The sequence below is a fragment of the Elgaria multicarinata genome, chromosome 12, assembly GCF_023053635.1.
Source record: "Elgaria multicarinata webbii isolate HBS135686 ecotype San Diego chromosome 12, rElgMul1.1.pri, whole genome shotgun sequence".
In the NCBI taxonomy this organism is placed as follows: Eukaryota; Metazoa; Chordata; class Lepidosauria; order Squamata; family Anguidae; genus Elgaria; species Elgaria multicarinata.
Window position 1 is genome coordinate 12,358,980 of NC_086182.1, and position 23,121 is coordinate 12,382,100.

A 23,121-nucleotide genomic window follows, 5' to 3' on the forward strand; every position below is an offset into this window, starting at 1 on the left:
GGCCTACTCCCTTTCATTTCCGGCAGCACCGGAAACCGCCAGAAGAAAGATGGCGGTGGTGACGGAGGTAGCAAGTAAGGAGACTGGTGGGGTGGGTGTGGGACGGAGGCGGCCCAAAGCTTCGGAGCCAATTGGCTTTGGCTTCGGACCACCTCGGCCTTCGCCTAAACCGCCTAGGATCTGGTTCGGAACCACCCCAATGCGCTTTGGATTTGGGTTTCGGATCCGAGATGGTGCACAGCCCTGCTGCAGACTGCCATGAAGATGAACTTATAAACTTGGACACTTAAACACACTACTTGGCCACCTTGTTATTAAAGTAAGTACAAGAATCCCTTGCCTTACTGGTGAGAATTTCATCATGATTTTCTCCTTTGAAAAATGTTTTAATAAGAAGTTTATGTTCTGTCCAGGATTGCCACTAGAGTGAGTGCATCTACGCTGCTCAATGGCAAGGCTTCTGGTTTAAGCGCAGGGGATCAATATATTGAGAGCAATTCAATGGTGACATATATTTTTTTGGTCTGGGGCCACTAAATGAGAAAGAGAAGAGTGATTGACAGAGTAAGTGATGTTTGATCAGGAAAATAATCCAGCATTTCTCTTATAGGCAGCAGCAATGAAGCCAGTTCCTTCTCACCTCAAGGCTAAGTCAGCACCTCCACCTCCACCCCAGGTAATGTAGGGATGGGTGACCGCACCTGAGTCCAATTTGTCGGACACTTGCCACCGCTTGTGACATCCCGAGAGCTTCTTTTGAGACTCGGCGAGCATCTGATGATATTGAGAGCTAGTCTGCCTTCATCCAGAGCTTCCACAATGGAAAGCTCTTCACATTTTTCCCAATTGCGTAGATGGGGCCATTACAGCTGCTGTTCATGCAATGAGGAAATTGCTGCTTTGTTGACATGGATGTTGTGGGTGGCTGACTGAGTCTGGAGGACTCCCCTGCGTTCACACGCACCCCTAGAACCAACTCGCTGGGTTGCGGTGCATTTGCGGGCCAGCTCTTCGAGGGTCCTGGCGGTTGTCCACTCTCATCCACAGCCTCCAATGTAGGCAACAAGGGAGGCATGGAAAAATGTGATTTCTGAAGCCTCCATTGTGCACAACAATGGAGGCTCCAGATGAAGGGTGAGCAGAATTGTAGCTTTCTCGGTCCAGAAAGAATCTCGCACAGTGCCATGAGTGGGGGAAGGTAGCAGCAGTTTGGTGGGCATCTGACAGAGCTGGATGCAGGTAAGTCTGTCCATCGCTAGACATGGATCTCTTTTGGACTCTCCTCAGGGGCGTGACTCTGGGGATTGTCATGATGATGATCTGCACTTCAAATATTTACTTCCACACCACTGGCTTTCAGTTATTTGATCCCAGAATCTCTTTGCTTTTATCTTAGGCACTGAAACCCCCAAGTAGCTACAAGGTATGAAACTCTACAAAGAGCCAGACCTGATGCTGTTCTCCAATCTCATGGAAGCTTTGCTCATTTACTTGGCTCCTCCGTCTGCAAAGGAAACTGACTAGCTGATTTCTTTTCTGTGGGTCTGAGATTTGTATGTGAATGGAATTGCCAGGTCTGCATTTGGGGATGCCATTGCTTGCAGTCCTCACTCTTGGAAAGGAAACTGAGCATCAGTTTTCCGGCCAGCTTCCATTTTATCCAAGCCGATAAAAAGAATCGTGATTTGGGGGATCCCGGTGTAACTGGAACGCTTTTGTGAATAACTGTAAACTGAGCCAAGCTGTTTTAAGCATCTAGGAGCAACAATGTTTCAGTGCCAGTGATCCCTGCGCGAGTTTGTATCACTCATCACTGCCATCCATGCAGAAGACCTGGGACTTTAGAAGGTGGCTCAACCCTTTATGTGACTGGGAAGAGAACCTTTCCTGACCACGGAGCGAGAGGGTGACGGAGACTTGACTAATGGCTCAAGCGATGCAGATCTTTCTCTTCAAGCCAACCATCTCCAAGCCACTGCTCAATCCAGCGGCACAAGAGGAAAGCTCAGATGGCAAACTTCTGCCTCGTCCTTTACTGCTAAGGAACTGCCACATTGTGCAATGGTACCAAGGATGCCAATTTCTTTCACCAACCTCCATGCCTGGGCCTTTCACAGCAACTTGATTTGCAGACATGTGCCAGGGTTCATGTTTCTCCCTTTCAATAGCTTGAGCTATTGATTCTTGCAGATCAAGTGCCTGTCAAAGGTGCACGGGCAGGCCACGTCAGTTGGCAACCCTAAATGGTAGAAGGCATCCTTCTTAGCACTTTAATAGACTAGGGTGACTATGATGCTAATTTTTAGCAGCCTATTTATGTTAGAGCATAAACTTGAAAACAAGAACACTACTACACAAATGCTCACACCTTTCACCTGGTGAAACCTTCAGTAAGCATCTTATTAGTCCATGCAACTGAAATACATTGGGATGGTTTAGGGCAGAACTTGAAAGGGCAGGGCCTGTTTTCTTTTCTTTTCTTTCTTTTGGCATTTTATTTTATTAAAAGGTCAGTAGTGAAATGATTCATGTATAAATATAGGGCAGAAGCAAAAGGATCCAATGTATTTAATATGATTTGAAAACAAAGCAGGTACAGCCAGCAGAATGTAGAGTTGCTAGGTCAGAAAAATGATCTCTCGTTCTCACTATCTCTCTCTCTCTATTTCTCTACGGATACTTCTGAAATCATCTTCATATGAGTTTGTACCATGGGTTAGGTGTTCCGAATGTCCTGCTAAATATTTCGAAAGCAGAACTGATGCAGCTTAGAATTCTTGAAATGCCCCCCCCCTGTATTTTTGTCTGTGTTTAGCTTATTCCCAACTCCCAGTTCAATTTACACAAATTTCCTAATTTTCACAGATTCCCTTAGTAGACTATGGTGGGAATCCATGCACATTTGGATAGATTTGTGCAAATGTGGGGAGATTTCCACAAATATCACCATTCGGTCACTACTCCATGTGTGTAGATTTGCCATTCAGGAAAATTGAGCAGTGATCATAGACAGGAATGGGAATCTGGCACAAAACGAGTTGGGAGATGGTGTTGAAGAATCCTAGCAATCTCACCCATTGCTCGTTTGCCTAGCTCTACTTCCCCATGTCCATTCTGTGCAGCCCATCCCTGAAATACTGCCCCTGCTATATTAGCTCAGGTATGGTCTTCCCATGCAGGAAAATGAAGAAGGAAGAGTTCTGTAGTGATGGAAAGGACCATTACACCCCTCCCTTAAAACATTGCCAAAAAAAGAGGACACGTATCACTAAAAAAGAGGACCAATAAGGTTAATAGTTTGCATAAAATTTGAATATTCTGATGTATATGTCAAGATGCAGACTGAGAAGTTATGAGTACAATTTAAGTAGAGCTACAACACCTCTCACCATAAGGGAAAGTGTGTAGCCAGGTGAACTGCTGAGTCCGCTGTCCAGTTCTTGATGGGCAATTTCCAGGTTCCTGCTTTCTCTTCCAATTGTATTTTTGTGATGAAACGGACTTGGACCAGATGGCCCTTCAAATACAAGATGCCTTCAAATAGAACACAGTCCTCTGATAGCCCTCCAAATAGAGGTCTGTCTTCTGTAAAGTAGAAAAACGGGCCGTCTTAACTGTATCACTTGAGAACAATATATTTCAAACATATTCGCAATATGCGGCGAATATGTTTGAATGCTCCCTTGCATTTAGAAGAATCTTGCTGCAATTAGTGATGAAGGAAGAATCCATCCAGGTGGTGGAGCTTGTGCCTTCCTCATCTTGGCCTCCTTGGCTTTGACTAATTTCCTCTTGAGCTGGTCCAACTCGATCTACATCGAATTGGGACAATTCATGGATTCCCCACCCTTTTTAAATTGACACAAATGCCAATGTGTGCATATTGTGTGAACAATTTGTGTTATTTACACAAATTTCAGCTGTAATTTTCATAATTTGTGCAACTTGCTGCCCAGATTTGCATAAATTACGCAAAGGGCTGGATTTCACAGCAATGGGCATCCCTTTCTGCAGGAAGAGCAAGGAGCAGGCTAGTAGAATATTTTTTCGGCTGTGCTGGTGTGCTGCTTGCAGTGAACTGGACAAGCATTCCAAAATGGCCACCCCACTTGTCAGTCTAGTCCATTCTATCACCCACCTCAGGCTCTCCACCACCTCATTGTACTGCCTCTGTGTGTACACACCAGCCTTCCCCAACCTTCAGCCCTTCTGATGTATTGGACTCCAAATCCCATAATGCCCAGGCTGTGGTAGGATGGTATGCATCAAGTCTCAACATCCAGATTCCTTGGTCCTGTGTAGAAGACCTGGAAGTGGGCAAAAAATAAGAGATTCCAGATGAAAAGCAGTATATAGGTGGTGGTGGATTCCTCACTTGCCCTCCTGGCCACCTCACAGCAGCCTCTCCTTGTTCTACTTGTATGAAAGAGACCTCAAGTTCAAAAGTGACTGTAGAATTCATTGCAGTTCCTTATTGGTGGCTTCCTATTTTATCATATCCTTTCCTTGGAACAATGGGATTTCTATTCATTATTTCTTCTCCATTCCGTAGATCTTCCCCCTAACCCCACCCCTTGAAGGTTATTTTATATAAGCGAGTTTGTATTTGGTAAATAATGCTTTAGATGTTATTTTGTTATCTATGAAGAATGTATATTTACAACGATATCTGTATTTAAAAATGTTCTTATGTAAAGTTAAAACATTTCCTGAAAAAACAAACAAATAAATAAAACATTACTGTGTTTTTCATGTTCATCTATAAATGGACCCTGAACAAATGTGAGTTAGCCCAGCCTGGTAATTACATTGTTGCGAGATCACCAATGCCGATGACTGGTTCCAGAGGGAGAGGCGGGTAATAAATAAATAAATTTATTATTATTATTATTATTATTATTATTATTATTATTATTATTATTTTATCATTATCACATGAGGCCCATTTGCTGCTTTCATGCCTCCCTCTCTCTCTACCCTTCAGCTTTCCACATTGCCATACTACAGTGCTGCACCTTTTTAGCTGAAGAGACTATGGGCATGTCTAAATGGGGCGATATCCTGGGGATCCCTCCCTTTTCCTGGAATATCACTCTACCCTTCCATTTTGTTTTTCCCCACAGTCTCGGGATGATCCCAAGATGTGTGGCCCGCCATCGGGGTTTTGTCCCAGCTCCTTGTGAGTAAACGCGAGGAGCCGGGAACCGTGCATGGGGCACGGAGCTTCTCAGGAGCTCTGTGCCCATTGGGGGTGGGGCGGAGGGTGCAAGAGGGATTTTTTTTTTTGGTTTAAAACACTTACATTTTGCTCAGGAGCACTCCTGCTCTCTTCTCCGATTTAAAAACAAAAACAAAATGGCGGCCATTACGTCCTCTCCCTCCTGGGACGTTGAGTGTCACATGTAGAGGAGGAGGATGATCTCACTATCATAAAATTGCAAGATCATCCCCCTCAATCCCCTTCATCTAGCGATGCCCTATGACCCAGAACACAAATTCAGTGGCTCTCCTAGTAAAAACAAAATTATTCAGGTTGTATTCCTAAAAGATTAACACTCAACAGAAGTTGAAGCCCTCTGTCTATCCTACACTGTTTGGGTGGAGCAACAAGAGCATTGGGGGCTATTTTAGCCACTCAGTCCTCCTTTGTCTCCATTTCTTCTAGACCAGCCTGTGATCCCACCTAGCTGGAGAATCATAGAATAGTAGAGTTGGAAGAGGACTATAAGGCCATCGAGTCCAACCCCCTGCTCAATGCAGGAATCCACCCTAAAGCATCCCTGACAGATGGCTGTCCAGCTGCCTCTTGAAGGCCTCTAGTGTGGGAGAGCCCACAACCTCGCTAGGTAACTGGTTCCATTGTCGTACTGCTCTAACAGTCAGGAAGTTTTTTCTGATGTCCAGCCAGAATCTGGCTTCCTTTAACTTGAGCCTGTTATTCCGTGTCCTGCATTCTGAGATAATCAAGAAGAGATCCCAGCCCTCCTCTGTGTGACAACCTTTTAAGTGTTTGATGACTGCTATCCTGTCTCCCCTCAATCTTCTCTTCTCCAGGCTAAACATGCCCAGTTGTTTCAGTCTCTCTTCATAGGGCTTTGTTTCCAGACCCCTGATGATCCTGGTTGCCCTCGTCTGAACACGCTCCAGTAGGAGAAGGGGCAGAGGCTAAGAGGTTTGTGGATCCAGTGGGCCAACATTCTCTCTTCTCTTCCCTGACAGCCCTCCTCCAAAAACACCCATTTCCTCCGCTCCCAAGGTCATGACACTGACGGTTTACATCAATTATGCAGGTTTTGGACATAAACTGCCCAGAGAGCTTTGGCTATTGCACAGTATAAAAATGCAATAAATAAATAAATAGTGTAAATTATGGCCGTAAATATGCCTATCTTGTCAAACTTGTGGCCTCAAGTTATGCATGTTAGGCATATTTATGGCCACCATTTTCTGAAAATTTCCGCTAGAATTTGCCAAACTTAATGGAAATTGTGACCACAACTTGCATAAATGATTTTTTTTATGCAGGACCCCACAAAACTGCAACTGGCCCGACTCAACACAGATTGAGTTAAGTCAGCTTGGGAGAAAGCAAGCTGGAATCTGGGAGGCCGAGTTCCTGAAAACATGTAAACTTGACCACCCAGATGGATTCCTCTGACATCCCTACAGAAAAGTTCATCTTTTTAATATCTGTAATGCAAGTGTGACACCTACTGTTTAAAAGCCTACACTGCATTCCAAAAGTTTTGATCTTTTTTCGGTGTTACATTTCGTTCTGGGCAAAGAGGTTGTAAGCTTACACTACGCTGTTGTTTGTCCACGACCTTATTTCTTTATTTTGTGTGTGTAGAGTTGGAGGAGGAATCCTCTCTTTTGATTTAGGCAGCAAAAATAGACAAGAAGGCAATATTCATGCTGTCTCTGAATCTGAGGCTTGCATATAGCCAGCATGACTAGTAGCCTTTTTCCTTTTTAAAAAAAGAAAGAAAAGAAATCTGATACAAAGACAAACAAACAAAGGGGAGGGGAACACTACATCTTGTTGTTGACAAAAAGTAGGGCATTTAATACAGTAGGATCCATTGTTTGGTTTGTGGTTTTTCATAATAGCAAGTTATATTTAGTCACTTTATATTTAGTCATTGTGTTTTAACCTGTTGGGTGTTTTACTGTGGTTTTAATTTTTGTGAACCGCCCAGAGAGCTTCGGCTATTGGGCGGTATAAAAATGTAATAAATAAATAAATAAATAAATAAAATTTTCCATGATCTGATAAAGAGGTTTGATTGGTGTTGCTGCACATCTCTTTGAAATTAGGGAAGGGGGAACAGGCGATATTCGAGACCTCTAGGGTTCCCTGAAGATCGTCTCACCTTTTGTCTTGTCCTCAATTCTCATTTGATCACTGTTCGCTCTGCATGAATGGAAAACTTGCAGAAATTGAGTAGCAATTGAATGGGAGATTCATGCAGGATTCTCCAAATTCGCACAACTTTCCACCATAGATGAAAGCAGGGGTGATTCAGTCCATGACACAAACATTTATTTATTTATTTATTTAAGGATTTTTATGCTGCCATTCAGCCAAAAAAGGCTCTCATGGCGGCTTACAAAAGTATTTCTTGACAGTCCCTGCCCACAGGCTTACAATCTAAAAGACATGACACAAAAGGAAAGGGGATTGGGAGGGAGGAGGAGGAGGGGGGAAAGGAAAGCAAATTCAGGCACTACAATCTTAGTTGCAAAGTTCAGCAGTTACAGTTGACAGCAGGAGGGAGGGGGCTCTGAGCTGGAGCTGGACCCAGGCACGGTGGAGAGGTGCCTGGCTGCTGCTTCCTCCCTCACTGGTGGCCTCTGCAGAGACAGTTGGTAGCAGGAGGGAGGGGGCTCTGAGCTGGAGCTGGACCCAGGCACGGTGGAGAGGTGCCTGGCTGCTGCTTCCTCCCTCACTGGTGGCCTCTGCAGAGACAGTTGGTAGCAGGAGGGAGGGGGCTCTCAGCTGGAGCTGGACCCAGGCACGGTGGAGAGGTGCCTGGCTGCTGCTTCCTCCCTCACTGGTGGCCTCTGCAGAGACAGTTGGTAGCAGGAGGGAGGGGGCTCTCAGCTGGAGCTGGACCCAGGCACGGTGGAGAGGTGCCTGGCTGCTGCTTCCTCCCTCACTGGTGGCCTCTCCAGAGACAGTTGGTAGCAGGAGGGAGGGGGCTCTCAGCTGGAGCTGGACCCAGGCACGGTGGAGAGGTGTGCAAATTGAACTGGGAATTGTTAATGGGAGGATGCAAGTATGTGTTCAACAATTGATGAATATTTTCAGTGGACTGTGCTTGTGCTCATGTTTCAAACTTCAAATGGGCCACACTTGCATTTTTTTTTGAAAACCACAAAATCCACATACATTCCTACAGAAAATCATGCCATCTTGTATAAAAATGAGATACTTTAACGTTGTTTTTAGCTAATTGATACATCCTCTCCTTCCCCTGCCATGGCTATTTGCCACAACTTTATGGCCCATGTTCCCATTTCCCAACTTTTAGCTGTTACCTGTGAGCTGCCATCAGCATGGAGACAATTAATGCCTTAAATGTCACTTTTCCATTTTGTTCTTCCCGTATTGTTAACAGAGCCAACGCTGGGGTGTTCCCCAGTAAGTAACATACCATTGATAAGCCTTATCCTCCATTAATTTGTGAAACCCTGCTTTTAAAGCCATCCGTGTTGGTGGCCATCCCTGCATCTTTTGGTAACAAGTTCCATGAGAAGTAACACCTCTCTCTTCCTAGTTGCCACTCAATCGGCTTGTATTAACCTACATCCCAGCCTGTAGTAGAATCCATACAAGCCTGGGATGCTCCATTTACCAGCCAGGTTGGTGAAGACCTCCAGTGTCCACGATTCACCTTTCTCCTGCATCATGGGAATATGTACACAAGGGGGCGCAAGAGGATGTCTCCATCTCAGCTTGCAAGAAGAAGGAGGAGGGGAAGTCTTACATTACAGTAACCGATCGCCTGTTCCATGACAAATTTCACTTACCCTTAACTAATTACGAATCTCAATACATTTCCTATTGCAGACACGTACATTAACCGTAGCAGCTTTAACCTAGCTGTGCAGACTGTCTGGCACCAAAAGCAATCAATAGGAAAAGCCCATTTCTTCTAATAATGCAACGCCACAGGGATTAGGCATTCAGGAAGGCCAACGCTCAAGAGGAGTTTTCATGTCAGAATCTCACATTATCCGTAATCTTAACCTGAGCTCCAGACTCTCTGTCTGATTACAAAGTTAGGAGTAGAGTGTCCAGAAACAAAGGACAGCTAGAGAACACCCAAGGCATATAGAGGCCTCAGTAATGAAATCCGAAGTGTAGTTCCTCAGACAGTGAGAATATAATAATGAACTGGATCAGGGCAGTACGACAATGGAACCAGTTACCTAGGGAGGTTGTGGGCTCTCCCACAATAGAGGCCTTCAAAAGGGAGCTGGGCAGCCCTCTGTCAGGGATGCTTTAAGGTGGGTTCCTGCACTGAGCAGGGGGTTGGACTTTTTGGCCCTGGCCAACTCTACTATTCTATGATTCTAGGGGTAAGGTGTCTGGAGTGAAGCTCTCACAATCTCTGACTGTGGCATTAAGAGAGTCTTCAAGGCCCTGATTGGCATGTGGGGGAGGAGGGGAGGCAAAGCACACTTTCTGGGGCCTCTGGAAAGTGCACAATCCCCCTGGAAAGGGCACTTTGTCGAGGGCTCAGGAGGTTCACACAGCAAGGCCAGGTGAGCAGGGCTCGGCGAACTCACAGGGCAAGCAGTCCGCAAGTTCTTTATTCCCTATCTGAGGCTAATGGGGGTTGTAGTCCAAATCATTTGGAAGGTGCCGGGCAGTGTTAGATTCAGCCATGGGCAAGATACACTCCCTTCTCACCCCCATTGTCACCAACTGCTCCTGCTGCTCATCTTGTTCCTCATTATCACTCCCACTTCTTTGCATGACTGCCAGAGAGCAAGTGGGCAAATAGGTAGCGGCATCTCTTGTTCCTCCTTTTCACAATCACCATTGTCTGAGCCAGTACAAGAGGCATGTGATATGCATTCCAATAGCAATATTATTATTATTATTATTAATAATAATAATAAATTGTAAAATGTCATAGAATCGTAGAATAGTAGAGTTGGAAGGGGCCTACAAGGCCATCGAGTCCCACACCCTGCTCATTGCAGGAATCTACCTTAAAGAACAAAGCAAAATAGGAAAAGAAAAATGGTACCATCCTAAATTTGAATCCATCCATTTCAATGCATGCATATGAAGAGTGTGTGTGTGTAGATATATATGAAAATATCCCTTTCTAAGAATTATACATAAACATCAACAAAAGCAGACCAGATATCCATTTACGTATCCATTTGCAAGTGGCGTCTATCTATCACCCTTTTAAACGTTGAACTCATAGTTAGGTCCTAAATCCATTGCATTATAGGAAGTGAGCGTTTATCCTTCCCAAGTTGTAATATCAGACTTTTAGCTGTCAAAATGGCACAGAAAATCTATTTGCTCTGACTGTGAGTCAATTTCCAGGAAGTAGGAAGAGGTGCACATCAGTAAATATTAAACCCACACAAGGTTTATCCCTATAATAACCTCTTCCCCCAAAGAGGCAACTATTGGCCACTGCCAAAACACATGGTCAAAATAAATATGAGCCATGTTACACTTCCAGCAACTTAGACAATCCCAAAGCAGGCTGCAATGATGACGAGGAAGTGCAAATCTACAAGGTTCTTTTGTGTGAGCCCATATTGGGTTGTGGCCTCCTGGCCAGTGTTCCACCATGCCTACCTTTGATAGCAGTCCTGGTACTACATCACCTACCTCTGAACTAGATAATTGGTAATTAGGGGTTGACGGACTCACCCACATCTGGCTCTGTTGGGTGCCCACCAAGCCACTGCTGCTGCCCATCCCTGCTCACAGAGCCGTGTGAGCGTTTTTGTGGCCCAGCGAGTGCCCGATGAACCTATAGGGCCACTCAGCCTCATCCGGAGCTGCCATAGTGGACAACAATGGCACCTCTGGAAACTGCGTATTTCTAAAGTCGTGGAAATGGTAGCTGTAAAGTCCCATTTACACAACATTAAATTCACAATATTGCTGCTGGGAAAATGAATCCCCCCCACCCTGCCTCCACCATCTACTGTGAGGATTGCAGCTAAGTTCAGAGGGATCAAGTAATTATGCGGAGAGTGGTAGCTGACATCAGCATCCATACTAATAAAGAAGTACCATTGCTGCCTCCACTCCACCTGCCTCCACTCCACCACTGCTTCCCAGTCCAAGCCAAAGCCTCAACTCATTACACCTCTCTCATATAGCATTGTAAGGTGATCAGATGGGACTCCAAACTGAAGTGGTGAAATTTGGATGATTCTAATTCTTGGAAGAATAATAATAATTTTCCTCAGTCTTCTTATCCACTCTGAGAAGCTTTCAAACACTTTGGAGTAGCCTAATTTGACATATTTACCAATCTCAGCCATCAGTTGTGTATTATTAGTAGGTAGGGGGCATCCATGTTTAATTACTAGCTTACTAACAGCATCCCCAGTGTTTCCTAATTGCTGCCTCTCATCTCCCTGTGGGTGCTTATGCACTCAAAGGCAGGGGAGTGAGGAATTGCAATGGGACGGCCAGCGAGGCTTGGGACCACCTGATTGCTCTTAAAGCAATCTTCAGAAGAGTGTCCAGGATATTGACATGCAGTAACTGACATGAGATCCATAAATAATTCCCTGTACATGCATGACCTCAGCCTTCCAAGAGTCTAGGGGGAGGAAAGCAAAGGTTGGGATATTGATTGATACATCTATACCAGCTATTGGGGGAAAGAAAAGAATGTTCTCTGGGATCCCCCCTCTCCCTCCCACCCTCCAAAGAGCCTGTAGAATTCTTTGATCCTCCATTGACACAACAGGAAAGATGAAAACTACCAAACCACTGGAACAGTGCACTATACCTTAGATTCCAGCAGAGAAAAGCCCTAAAGACAATATCCAACTGAAATCTATGATGATGACACAGAGACAGAATGCAACGGTGCCTTTTGATGTTCTTGATGTCTACTTCTGACACTTCTGGAGTGTGTGGGTCATCTTCCAAAGAAGCCAGGGAAGTCATTTCAGAGGTCATAGGGCCATTTTAAAATCTTTGGCTTGTATCACATGTTAGTCCTACTTAGAGCAGACTCAATGAAATTATTGAGATTTAACTTGGTCATGATTAACTTGTCCCTATAATTTCAACAGATCAACTCCAAGTAGGACTAAGATTGGATACAACCTTGTATAGGCTCAGCTCTATAATTGCTTAAACTGGAGCAGTCTCCTCCAACTTGGTGTCTTCCAGATGATTTGGACTACAACTGCAGCATTCCTAACTGTTGACCATGCTGGTTAGGACTGATGATGGTTGAAATCCAAAATGTCCAGAAGACATAAGGCTGAGAAAGGGTAGATCAGAGGAAGGAATGTAGGAGTGTGCCTTATGGACCAAGCATTGCCAGCTGCTCTGTGCAATGAAGCTCATATCAGCTGCCTGGTTATTAGGCATGTGCTCTGCTCCGATTAGAAGCGTAGAAGCAGGAGCGAATTGGCCTGCTCCGCCTTGCCCAGAGGCGGAGTAGAAGCGGACCGTGGACCCCTAGAAGCAAGGCGAAGAGAAGCGCCCATTTTTGGAGTGCTTCTCTTTCCGCGGACCGATCCGATCGCCATTTTGAAACATTTTGCCCATAGGATTGCATTGCGGAAAAAAAAGGGATAACTGTGTTGTTTTTGAAGCTATCTTTCTGAAACCTCTTGTGCTTAGAGAGTCGTGGATGGGGGTCATTTTGAGCCTACTCTCAGCTCTCTGCGTGGTGCGGTTCGCTTGCTAGAATTTTTTTAAAAACTGGCGGGAAAAATACCTTTTCCGAAGGGCTGAGGGGCAGAGACAACTCCCGGTCATGATCACATGATCCCAAAGTTGGAGGAGGGGATAGGCAAAATGGGTAACTTGGGATTCTGGGAACTTCTCTTTCTTAGTCTGAACGGACTTTTCCCAGTGTTTTTTTAAAACAGTAGCCCAACCAAATGCACAAACACAACCTGAAATCATATACTAAGCCAATAATAAGAGAGCACTGCTACCCACCATAACTTTGGGGAACAACTGAAAAGATGTGGTGCAAGGGGATGAGCTCCCCTAGGGCATCCCATGTGGACGTGCCCCCACTCTCTCCTGTACTTGGAGGGCCATCAGAGCCCTCCAAAGAGAGTAACCTTTCATGCCTTTCATGAGTTGAAGTGAGAGCGTTGCTTCTTAAAAGACTGGTCACTACTAGGACCAGTCAAATTGGCAGGTGCCCCCTCCCCTGGGCACGTCCACCTCTTACTGGTAAAAGACAGATATAGCCTTTTTAAAAAAGTTCTTCTTGTTGTTTATTCAGCAACACTGCTGAATAAATTTTAATTCCACCCCTCCTTCGTTTATTTATTTATTTCCATTTTACATGCATTACTGGCTTATCCTTGGCTCACTTCCTTATGCCCCCAGAAATGTCTACTGCCTGCCTGCCTTCCCTCCCTCCTCCCCTGCCCGCCTCAAAGGGATGGCTTGTGTCTGGCTTTGACTCAGGGGAGAAGTCCTTCCTGCGCTCACTTGGAGTTTTGGAAGTTCCAAATCCATTTTCCAAGTGTGGAAGAAGATTCATATTAGGTTGATGATCTCTACTCCCCAATTCATGGCATGTTGGGATTTCCTTTGAAATGGCCCCATTGAACTGTCTGTAGGTTTAAGCCCTTCCAAAAATCAGGGGATGATGGGATTGCCTTGTACCTTGGCATGATTGTGGGTCTAGATGGCATCTGTGAGTGTGCCCACTTCCCTTTTTTTTATCTGTCCAAATGTCAGAGAACAGTCCACGTCTGCAAATGGGGTGCCCGATTTTCATAAATTCCCCAAAAATCAGGGGATGATGCCACTGCCTTGAGTCTTGGTGTGCATGTGTATCCCTGGATATGCTGTCATGGTGGTGAGTTTGAGGTTTCTAAAGTGCAAATTGACGGAGCTATCGAAAGAGGTGTGAATGGGGTGTTGGATTTTCATAAATTCCCCAAAACTCAGGGGATGATGGGACTGCCTTGAGTCTTGGTGTGCGTGTGTATCGCTGGATAAGCTGTCATGGTGGCGAGTTTGAGGTTTCTAACGTGCAAATTGACAGAGCTATCGAAAGGGGTGTGAATGGGGTGTTGGATTTTCATAAATTCCCATAAAATCAGGGGATGATGGGACTGCCTTGAGTCTTGGCATGCGTGTGTATACATCCATGAGGTGTCATTGTGCCAAACTTGAGGTTTCTAACTTTAACAGAAAAAAAGTTGTATACTTTTTTAGCTTAATGCAAGCCTATGGGGGGGGGGGGAAACGGAGCTCCGATCCGGATCCGGATCTCCGCAGCGGAGTGGAGCGGATATAGGCGGAGTGGGGGTAGAGCGAAGTGGCCCAATCCACAAATCGTGGATCTGAAAGAGAAGCAGAGCGGGGGGTCCATGCACACCCCTACTGGTTATCATCCTGGGTTTTTTAGTCTCTTATATGTATATACTTGCACATGCCAACTGAAAAACTATAAAACTCATGATGCATGATACTATAATCAGACCACACACATATGCAACTATAGATTATAAAACGAATGATTTAGGATGCAATTTTATGCATGTTCAGACTCATAAAAATGCCCTACAAGTGCAGCATTGTTCCAGCCAGTCATGGTAACTGGGGCATGCTGGAAATTATTGGGCTTCCTTTTCCTTGTCTAAACATGCATAGGATTGCACCCTTCAACTATCAGCAAGAATATCAAGAGATTTAGCAATAGGTATGGGAGAGATATTTGTGGCTTGCATTTGAATGCAAACTTACCTAACTTTGCACTTTCGAACCAATAAGTGAACTGAAACTTTATCTTTCAAAATTTGCACATCTCCAAATTTTGCAATCGAGTTCTTCAATCAAAAAATACATGTCAAAACATTTATGCAGTAAATAAATAAATAAATAAATAATATTATTAATTTATTTATTGCATTTATATACTGCCCCATAGCCAAAGCTCTCTGGGCAGTTTACAATTTAGTATTGGAGGCAGATGAGAGCCAGTTTAAAAGAAGTTCAAAGCAACTTATTTTATTAGCTGCCTAGAGTGGGAAGACCTAAAGACATTAGTGCGCGTGCTGGTAACTTCGAGGCTTGATTTCTGCAATGCGCTTTACATAGGGCTACCTTTGTGCCTAGTCTGGAAACTTTAACTAGTTCAAAATATGGCAGCCAGGCTGGTCACAGGTGCACCTAGGGATGACTACATTATACCAGTTTTAAAATGTCTTCACTGGCTGCCAATTAGTTTCCGGGCAAACTATAAAGTGTTGGTTATCACATTTAAACCCCTACATGGTTTGGGTCCAGGCTACCTGTGGGATCGCCTTCTCCCATACAATCCGCCCCACACACTCAGGTCCTTTGGGAAGAATTTGCTCCAGTCAACAAAAACAAGGCTGACAACTAGTACCCAGAGGATCTTTTCCTCTGCCGCTCCCAGATTATGGAATGACCTGCAGGGAGAGATTCGTCAATTTAACAGTCTTCTGGATTTTATGAAAGCTATAAAGACTGATCTCTTCCGGCAGGCCTACCCAGTTGAATTTTAATATGCCTTTTAATAATATGCTGCTTTTAATAATGTATTAGTTTTAAATGTTTTAATTATATGTATTTTATGGCATTTGCATTTATGCTGTACCCCACCTCGATCCGAAGGAAAAGGCGGGTAACAAATATATGATTTTTTATTATTATTATTATTATTATTATTATTATTATTATTATTATTATTATTATTGCTTTTATACACATCTTGTTATACAAGGTTTAACAACAAGCAGCCCCTGATGATGGGTCATATCCTTTCATTACCCATTCTGTTATACATTTTTTCTCTTTATTTTTTATGGAACAACCTCTGAACCTTTACCTGGCTTAGGGCCTCAACATGTTTTAAACTGGCCCTGGCCACAATGCACTACTTAGCTTCATGCTGAACTTCACTAAGAGTGCAGTCCTATAGATGTTTACCCTATTCAGTTCAGTGGGCCTCACCCCCAGGTAAGTGTGTGTAACAATTGCAGCCCTGCTACCTTGCAGATTATCTAGGATGCTGGTGTGGGTCACCTGCAATTGAGATGATGCCTCAAGTTGTCTCATCAGACTAATGCTGGCAAATCCACAGCAAAACCTTGAGGGCTCTGGAAACCTGCGGTCTTTTGGGAAAGCATGTCCTCTGCAGCAGAAAAAAAAAGGGGGCGGAGAGAGCCCCAGTGTCTGAATCATCCGGCAATCACCCGATCTTTGGGATGACTGTAATTTGCCAGAAATTATCATGCCAGCATCAGCCGTGCCCTGAAGAACAGAGAGGAGTGGAAAAGAGAGCTGAAATATTAATGATACAGAGTGCAGCCCAGGCAGAATACATATAAGGTCTGCATCTAAGAAAAGCACAGGCAAGATGGAAGAAGAAAAACAGTGGGGGGGAATCACCTGTTCTCATACAAATTCCCTGCAAGGATTCGGTCTCTTTGTTACTGCCATGCAACTAAGGATAAACTCTGAATCAGTACGGCAAAGCTGTTGTTACATCTTCTTTTCATGGTTGAGATGACTTTCATTCCTGTAAAATTGTCTGCAGGTCCTTGCTCTGATAAAACTTGCCAGGTTTGTCCCATTTAATTGCTTTTTGTCATATCAAGTTACTAATTTTTGCAAGGTAGAGTTGAGCCAAACCTACCTACAAGTTTTTTTGTGCACATTTTCAGCTAGGGTAGTGGTGGGTGATAATTTTATTTCAGTTTGGTTTTGATAAGAATTTACCAGACTTCACAAAATTCTCCATAAATTGGGAAAACAAAAACTTGAGGTTTAAACAAATAAATAAACATGGATGTCAGAGAAATGGAAATTGACAAATTCATCTACCCAGGGCCAGGACTTCGAGTGCTTTACTTTTAAAAATCTGATTTTGAATCCCTATATATTCAACCATTTTAATAATTAATTGGGGTTATCATGTCTTCTTTTTTTCTAACAGGCTCCACATATTAATTGCTACAGATACAACATGCTCTTCATGGTGTCAATAACTATACCTATTGAATTTGGTTGGTGCAGATAGGTGAGAATTTAGTTTCAGTTCATTTTTATAGGAATTTACCAGCATTTGCAAAGTGATTCATAACAGGGAGAGAAAGAACCTGAGATTTAGAAAGCCAAACGTGTCCAGTTGATCCATTCCTCTTTTCAGCAATGCAAATATACATATTAAAATGCCTCACCCTTTTTGCAGCACGTGTTCATTGTAAAAATTTGTTTTTATTAATTTCCACTGCCTTTACTTGAACTCACTCTCTATAGCCCTCACTTGTCCTCCGCAATGCCTTTACATAATCCACTCTGTTTATACCATCATCAGAGCATCCTGTTCACTCTATTCTACCCTAATCCCTCATGCCTAATCCTTGTGAATTTATCGGTAAAAAGATAGGGGTATACAAATGCCTTACATAAATAAAAATAAACCGAAGAAGGAATTTGAAGCGACAGTATGCGGAGTGAGTGGGTAAGAATGGCATAAATGGAGTGGCCCCTAGTAGTGGTGTTGAATAGGATGGGGGGGGATGTGAATATTCACACACACTAAGGCAGCCTTTCCCAACACAGTGACCTCCACATGTCTTTAAATACAACTCCCATCATCCCCACTCAGGATGGCTATACTGGCTAGGGATAGTGGAAGTTGTAAACCAACATGTCTGGAGGATATAGAGGTGAGGAAGGCTGATCTATGGACATGATCCAAGTTCGTTGCTGGTGTGTTGTCCACATAGAGCCTTTCTACCCAAGGCTTTTATTGTGCACTTGTGATTGCCCACTCACAGTAGTCTGTGGCCACAGCTAGACCGAAGGTTTATCCTGGGATCATCCAGGGTTCGCCCCTGCCTGAGCACAGGATCCCCTGTGTGTCACCTAGATGAACAGGTTTGACCCCTGGACGATCCAGGGATAAACCTTAGGTCTAGCTATGGCCTGTGAGTCCTTTATATGATGTCTTCTTCCTCCAGGGCTTCTCACATGTTTTGCATTCATTATCGAGGTTTTCTTTTTTCCTCTAAAGTGGAAAGGGTGGTATTTTTTCTCTCAATGGTGATATATAGAAGCCTCGTGAAATTGTTTAATTCCACTATACCACCGTGCCACCAAATGGCTATATAATGGAACATATAGAAATCAGAGAAAGAAAACACCCAGGAAAAGAATGTTAAGAAGCTGATCTTAATCCCACAAAGAATGAAGAAGCAGAAGCCTCGGTAAAGGTGTGGGTTAATAGCCTCATGTAGAGAAGCCCATACAGAAGATTCTCATGGGTTGAACAGATCCAATCACCCACTTCTTTCTTCACTCCTATTTATAGCTCACATATCCAGTTTAAAAGCTGCATTTTAAACCCGTCTTTGGGTGCAGTGCATGGAACCGCCATCCAAAGCGGAAGCTCTGCAAGGAAGGGAATAGAAGCTCCTCATGACTTATTTAGAAGATGGAAACCAGAATGGATTTTGTTTTCCTGAGATCTATTTCAGCCCTGTGGCCATAGAATCCACCTGGGAGAGGACAGAGAAGGAAAGGCTGCTGCATTCCCATCCCACACTGCCTGAAAACGATCCCTCCATCCAAGATTTGTCGGACCTCTCATCTATTCTCACAAAAGCTAATGGGTATTTTAATGGAAATGTGCAAGAACCAAAGCACCACTAAATTTAAGTGAACCCCCCCCCCCGAAGAATTACATCCTGTGTTCCCCAACTATGCATGCTGTGAACGTAGAAATGATGTTTTCAATGTGATCTGGGGGGGGGGGAAGTAGGCAGAGAGAAAGCAGATGGTGCAGCAGCCTCCCTCTGTACCAGCCCCTCTTTTAAAAGCGAACTTGATCTAGCTTTGTGTAAACCTCATCAAAAGGCACATCCATTCAGGCAATTCAGGGCACCCAAAAGGACCACAGCTATGTAAGCATACACAGGCATTATGATGCATGTCTCATCTACTTTAGCTGGGCAGGTACAAGCCAGGCTGTACATGTGGAATTCCCTTTGCTAGAAGAAGGAAACTGCCTAACTATGATGTGTTTGGACTAAACACATACTAAACTCCATAGTATGCCTAAACTACTATGTGTTTGGACTTCAGGGTGCTGGAGAAATCTGCAATGGGCACAAATGGACTCTTGCAATTCAATCCACAGATTTCATGCCGGACCGACATCTAGGGGTCAGGCATTCCCCCGTCATGACAAATTTCTGAAATTTAGTAGTGGGGAGCAGGGTGTGATAGGGGTGTGCTCCCCTCTGTTTCGGATCCGTGAATCCGAAGTGGAATGGGCCGATCCAGACCTCCTAAACCCAGTTCCGGAGCAGATTGGGGGAGGTCCAGATCAGCCCGAAGTGGTTCAGAATGGTCTGAATCAATTTGGACCGTTCCAAAGCTTCGGAGTCAGGTAAGTGGGGAAGGGTGAGGGGGGTTTACCTGGCTCCGCTGCCCACTGCCACTGCAGTCCATATGGCAGGTTTGACTGCCACCCATGCCTATGGCTGGAAATAGGATGCTGCCTATTTCCAGCCTTAGGCGTGGGTGGCAGTTGAAACTGCTGCATGGACTGCGGCAGACGGAGGAGGCAGGTAAGGGGGAGGGGGGGCTTACTTGGCTCCACTGTCCACTGCCACGGTGGTCCATGTGGCAATGTCGGCGGAGCCACGTAGGGGGGAAAGGAGCTTATTTGGATAGCTTTTTCTCCCCCCTTCCCCACTTACCTGCCTCCACCGCCAGCGGCAGAGGCAGGTAAGTGGGGAAGGAGGGGCAAAATGGAATCCGAATATTGATCTGGACCTCTGGATCTCACTCTGGATCCTGTTCCAGAGCAGGTCAGGGGGTCCAGATCGACCAGAACCGGTTCGGGCCCGATCCGGAAGGTCCAGATCAGGATCCGAAGCATTTCAGGGGGGCGTGCACAGCCCTACTTATTGATACATAGATAGCACTGTGAGTTATGTTTTGTTTTTAGAAGGTAGTCTCCTGTGCTGGTGCACTTCCTGGAAAATTCCGAATGGGACTTGGGGTCCTTGAATGGGCATTGCAGTAAGTTTGCTGGATGGCAGATTGCCTGCATCTTTGAAGGAAAGAGCCTTTTCTCTCTGTCTTTGGACTAGGTAGCGGCTGTGAACTTTCTAGCATGGTAACAGAGGGGTGGCTATGGAAATGCTCCCTGCCCATCCTACCACTGCTGTGCTGCTGAGGCTGTGGGAGTTGCAGCACAATGGATGAAGGAGGAAGGAATGTTCCTGCAACTTCACTGCAGTGCTGCCGCCACTGCAGGGCCACCACCACTGAAGCACAGCAGTCCCTGCCACAAGTGGCCCCGCTGTGTGCAAATATCCTGAGAGGGAGAAGCAGGCATTTGCGCACATGGACAGGTGCCAAGAGGGGGAAGAAGAGACTCACGCACATGTGTGCAAATGTCTCCTACTCCCTTCCAGCATTGCAGAGATGGCAGCAGCAAAGTGCAGCAGCAAAAGGGCGGGGAGAATGGAGGCATGTGGTGGAGGGCTGCAGTAATGATCCCACCACCACTGAGCACCAATGTCTTCCTCTCCATCCCAGCACCTGGGAGAGAGGAGACATCACTGCACCTTTGCACTGCTGGGCCATGCCGCCACCTCTTCTGCACTGTGACACTCTTTCTGTCCCTGCACTTTGCTTTGCAGTAGGCATGTGCTCCGCTCCGATTAGAAGCGTAGAAGCAGGAGCAAATTGGCCTGCTCCGCCTTGCCCAGAGGCGGAGTAGAAGCGGACCGGGGACCCGTAGAAGCACGGCGAAGAGAAGCGGCCATACACGGAGCGCTTCTCTTTTCGCGGACCGATCCGATCGCCATTTTGAAACATTTCGCCCATAGGATTGCATTGTGGAAAAGAAAGGGGGATAACTGTGTTGTTTTTGAAGCTATCTTTCTGAAAATTCTTGTGCTTAGAGAGTCGTGGATGGGGGTCACTTTGAGCCTACTTTCAGCTCTCTGTGTGGTGCGGGTCGCGTGCTAGAATTTTTTTAAAAGTAGTATAAAAGAAGGAAAAAGGTTACCTGTTTCGATTGCTGAGGGGCAGAGTCAACTCCCGGTCATGATTACATGATCCCAAAGTTGGAGGAGGGGATAGGCAAAACGGGTAACTTGGGATTTTGGAAACTTCTCTTTCTTAGTCTGAACGGACTTTTCCCAGCGTTTTTTAAAACAGTAGCCCCACCAAATGCACAAACACAACCTGAAATCATATACTTCGGCTATTGGGCAGTATAAAAATGTAATAAATAAATAAATAAATAAATAAATAAATATACTAAGCCAATAATAAGAGAGCACTGCTACCCACCCTAATTTTGGGGAACAACTGAAAAGATGTGGTGCAAGGGGATGAGCTCCCCTAGGACATCCCATGTGGACGTGCCCCCACTCTCTCCTGTACTTGGAGGGCTATCAGAGCCCTCCAAAGAGAGTAACCTGGTGGAGCAATGCCTATCATGAGTTGAAGTGAGAGCTTTACTCCTTAGTAGAGCTCTCGTGGTGGAGCAATGGCTTTAATGAGTTGAACTGACAGCTTTGCTTCTTAAAAGACTGGTTCTTAGACAGGACCACTTAAATAAGCCGATGATTCCCCCTCCCCTGGGCATGTCCCCCTATTGCTGGTAAAAGACAGATATAGCCTTTTTTAAAAAGTTCTTCTTGTTGTTTATTCAGCAACACTGCTGCTTTTAATTCCACCCCTCCTTTGTTTATTTATTTATTTATTTATTTATTTATTTATTCCATTTTATATGCATTACTGGCTTATCCTTGGCTCACTTCCTTATGTCCCCAGAAATGTCTGCTGCTTGCCTGCCTTCCCTCCCTCCTCCCCTGCCCGCCTCGCAGGGAGGTTGTGTGTGTGTGGCTTTCACTCAGGGGAGAAGTCCTTCCTGCACTCACTTAGAGTTTTGGAAGTTCCAAATCCATTTTTCAAGTGTGGAAGAAGATTCAAATTAGGTTGATGATCTCTACTCCCCAATTCATGGCATGTTGGGATTTCCTTTGAAATGGCCCCATTGAGCTGTCTGCAGGTTTAAGCCCCGCCAAAAAACAGGGGATGATGGGACTGCCTTGAGTCTGGGCGTCCATGTGTATCCCTGGATAAGCTGACATGGTGGCGAGTTTGAGGTTTTTAACGTACACATTGACGAAGCTATCAAAAGGGGTGTGAATGGGGTGTTGGATTTTCATAAATTCCCCAAAAATCAGGGGATGATGGGACTGCCTTGAGTCTGGGCTTGTGTGTGTATCCCTGGATAAGCTTTCATGGTGGTGAGTTTGAGGTTTTTAATGTGCACATTGACGGAGCTATCGAAAGGGGTGTGAATGGGGTGTTGGATTTTCATAAATTCCCCAAAACTCAGGGGATGATGGGACTGCCTTGAGTCTGGGCATGCGTGTGTATCCCTGGATAAGCTATCATGGTGGCAAGTTTGAGGTTTCTAACGTGCAAATTGACGGAGCTATGGAAAGGGGTGTGAATGGGGTGCCCGATTTTCATAAATTCCCAAAAACTCAGGGGATGATGGGACTGCCTTGAGTCTTGGCGTGCGTGTGTATACCTCCATGAGGTGTCATGGTGCCAAACCTGAGGTTTCTAACTTTCACAGAAAAAAGTTGTATACTTTTTTAGCTTAATGCAAGCGTATGGGGGGGGGGGAAACGGAGCTCCGATCCGGATCCGGAGCTCTGCAGCGGAGTTGAGTGGACATGGGCGGAGCGGGGGCAGAGCGAAGTGGCCCGATCCACAAATCGCAGATCTGGAAGTGAAGCGGAGCGGGGTGTCCGTGCACACCCCTACTTTGCAGCATCCTAAGTCCCCAGTTGATTATTATTATTATTATTATTATTATTATTATTATTATTATTATTATA

At 45.0% G+C, this 23,121-nt stretch overlaps 1 protein-coding gene across 1 annotated transcript in view; it reads left to right on the forward strand.

The window, feature by feature from the left end:
• LOC134407391 (zinc metalloproteinase-disintegrin-like NaMP) overlaps positions 1–2,875 on the forward strand; it is a 63,476-nt gene extending 60,601 nt beyond the window's left edge. Inside the window, exons 24-25 of the mRNA XM_063139138.1 lie at positions 611–676; positions 1,397–2,875. Of these exons, the coding sequence (XP_062995208.1) occupies positions 611–676; positions 1,397–1,429 (99 nt within the window). The 3' untranslated portion in view covers positions 1,430–2,875. The remainder of the gene's footprint in view (positions 1–610; positions 677–1,396) is intronic.
• The last annotated feature ends 20,246 nt before the right edge of the window (positions 2,876–23,121 follow it).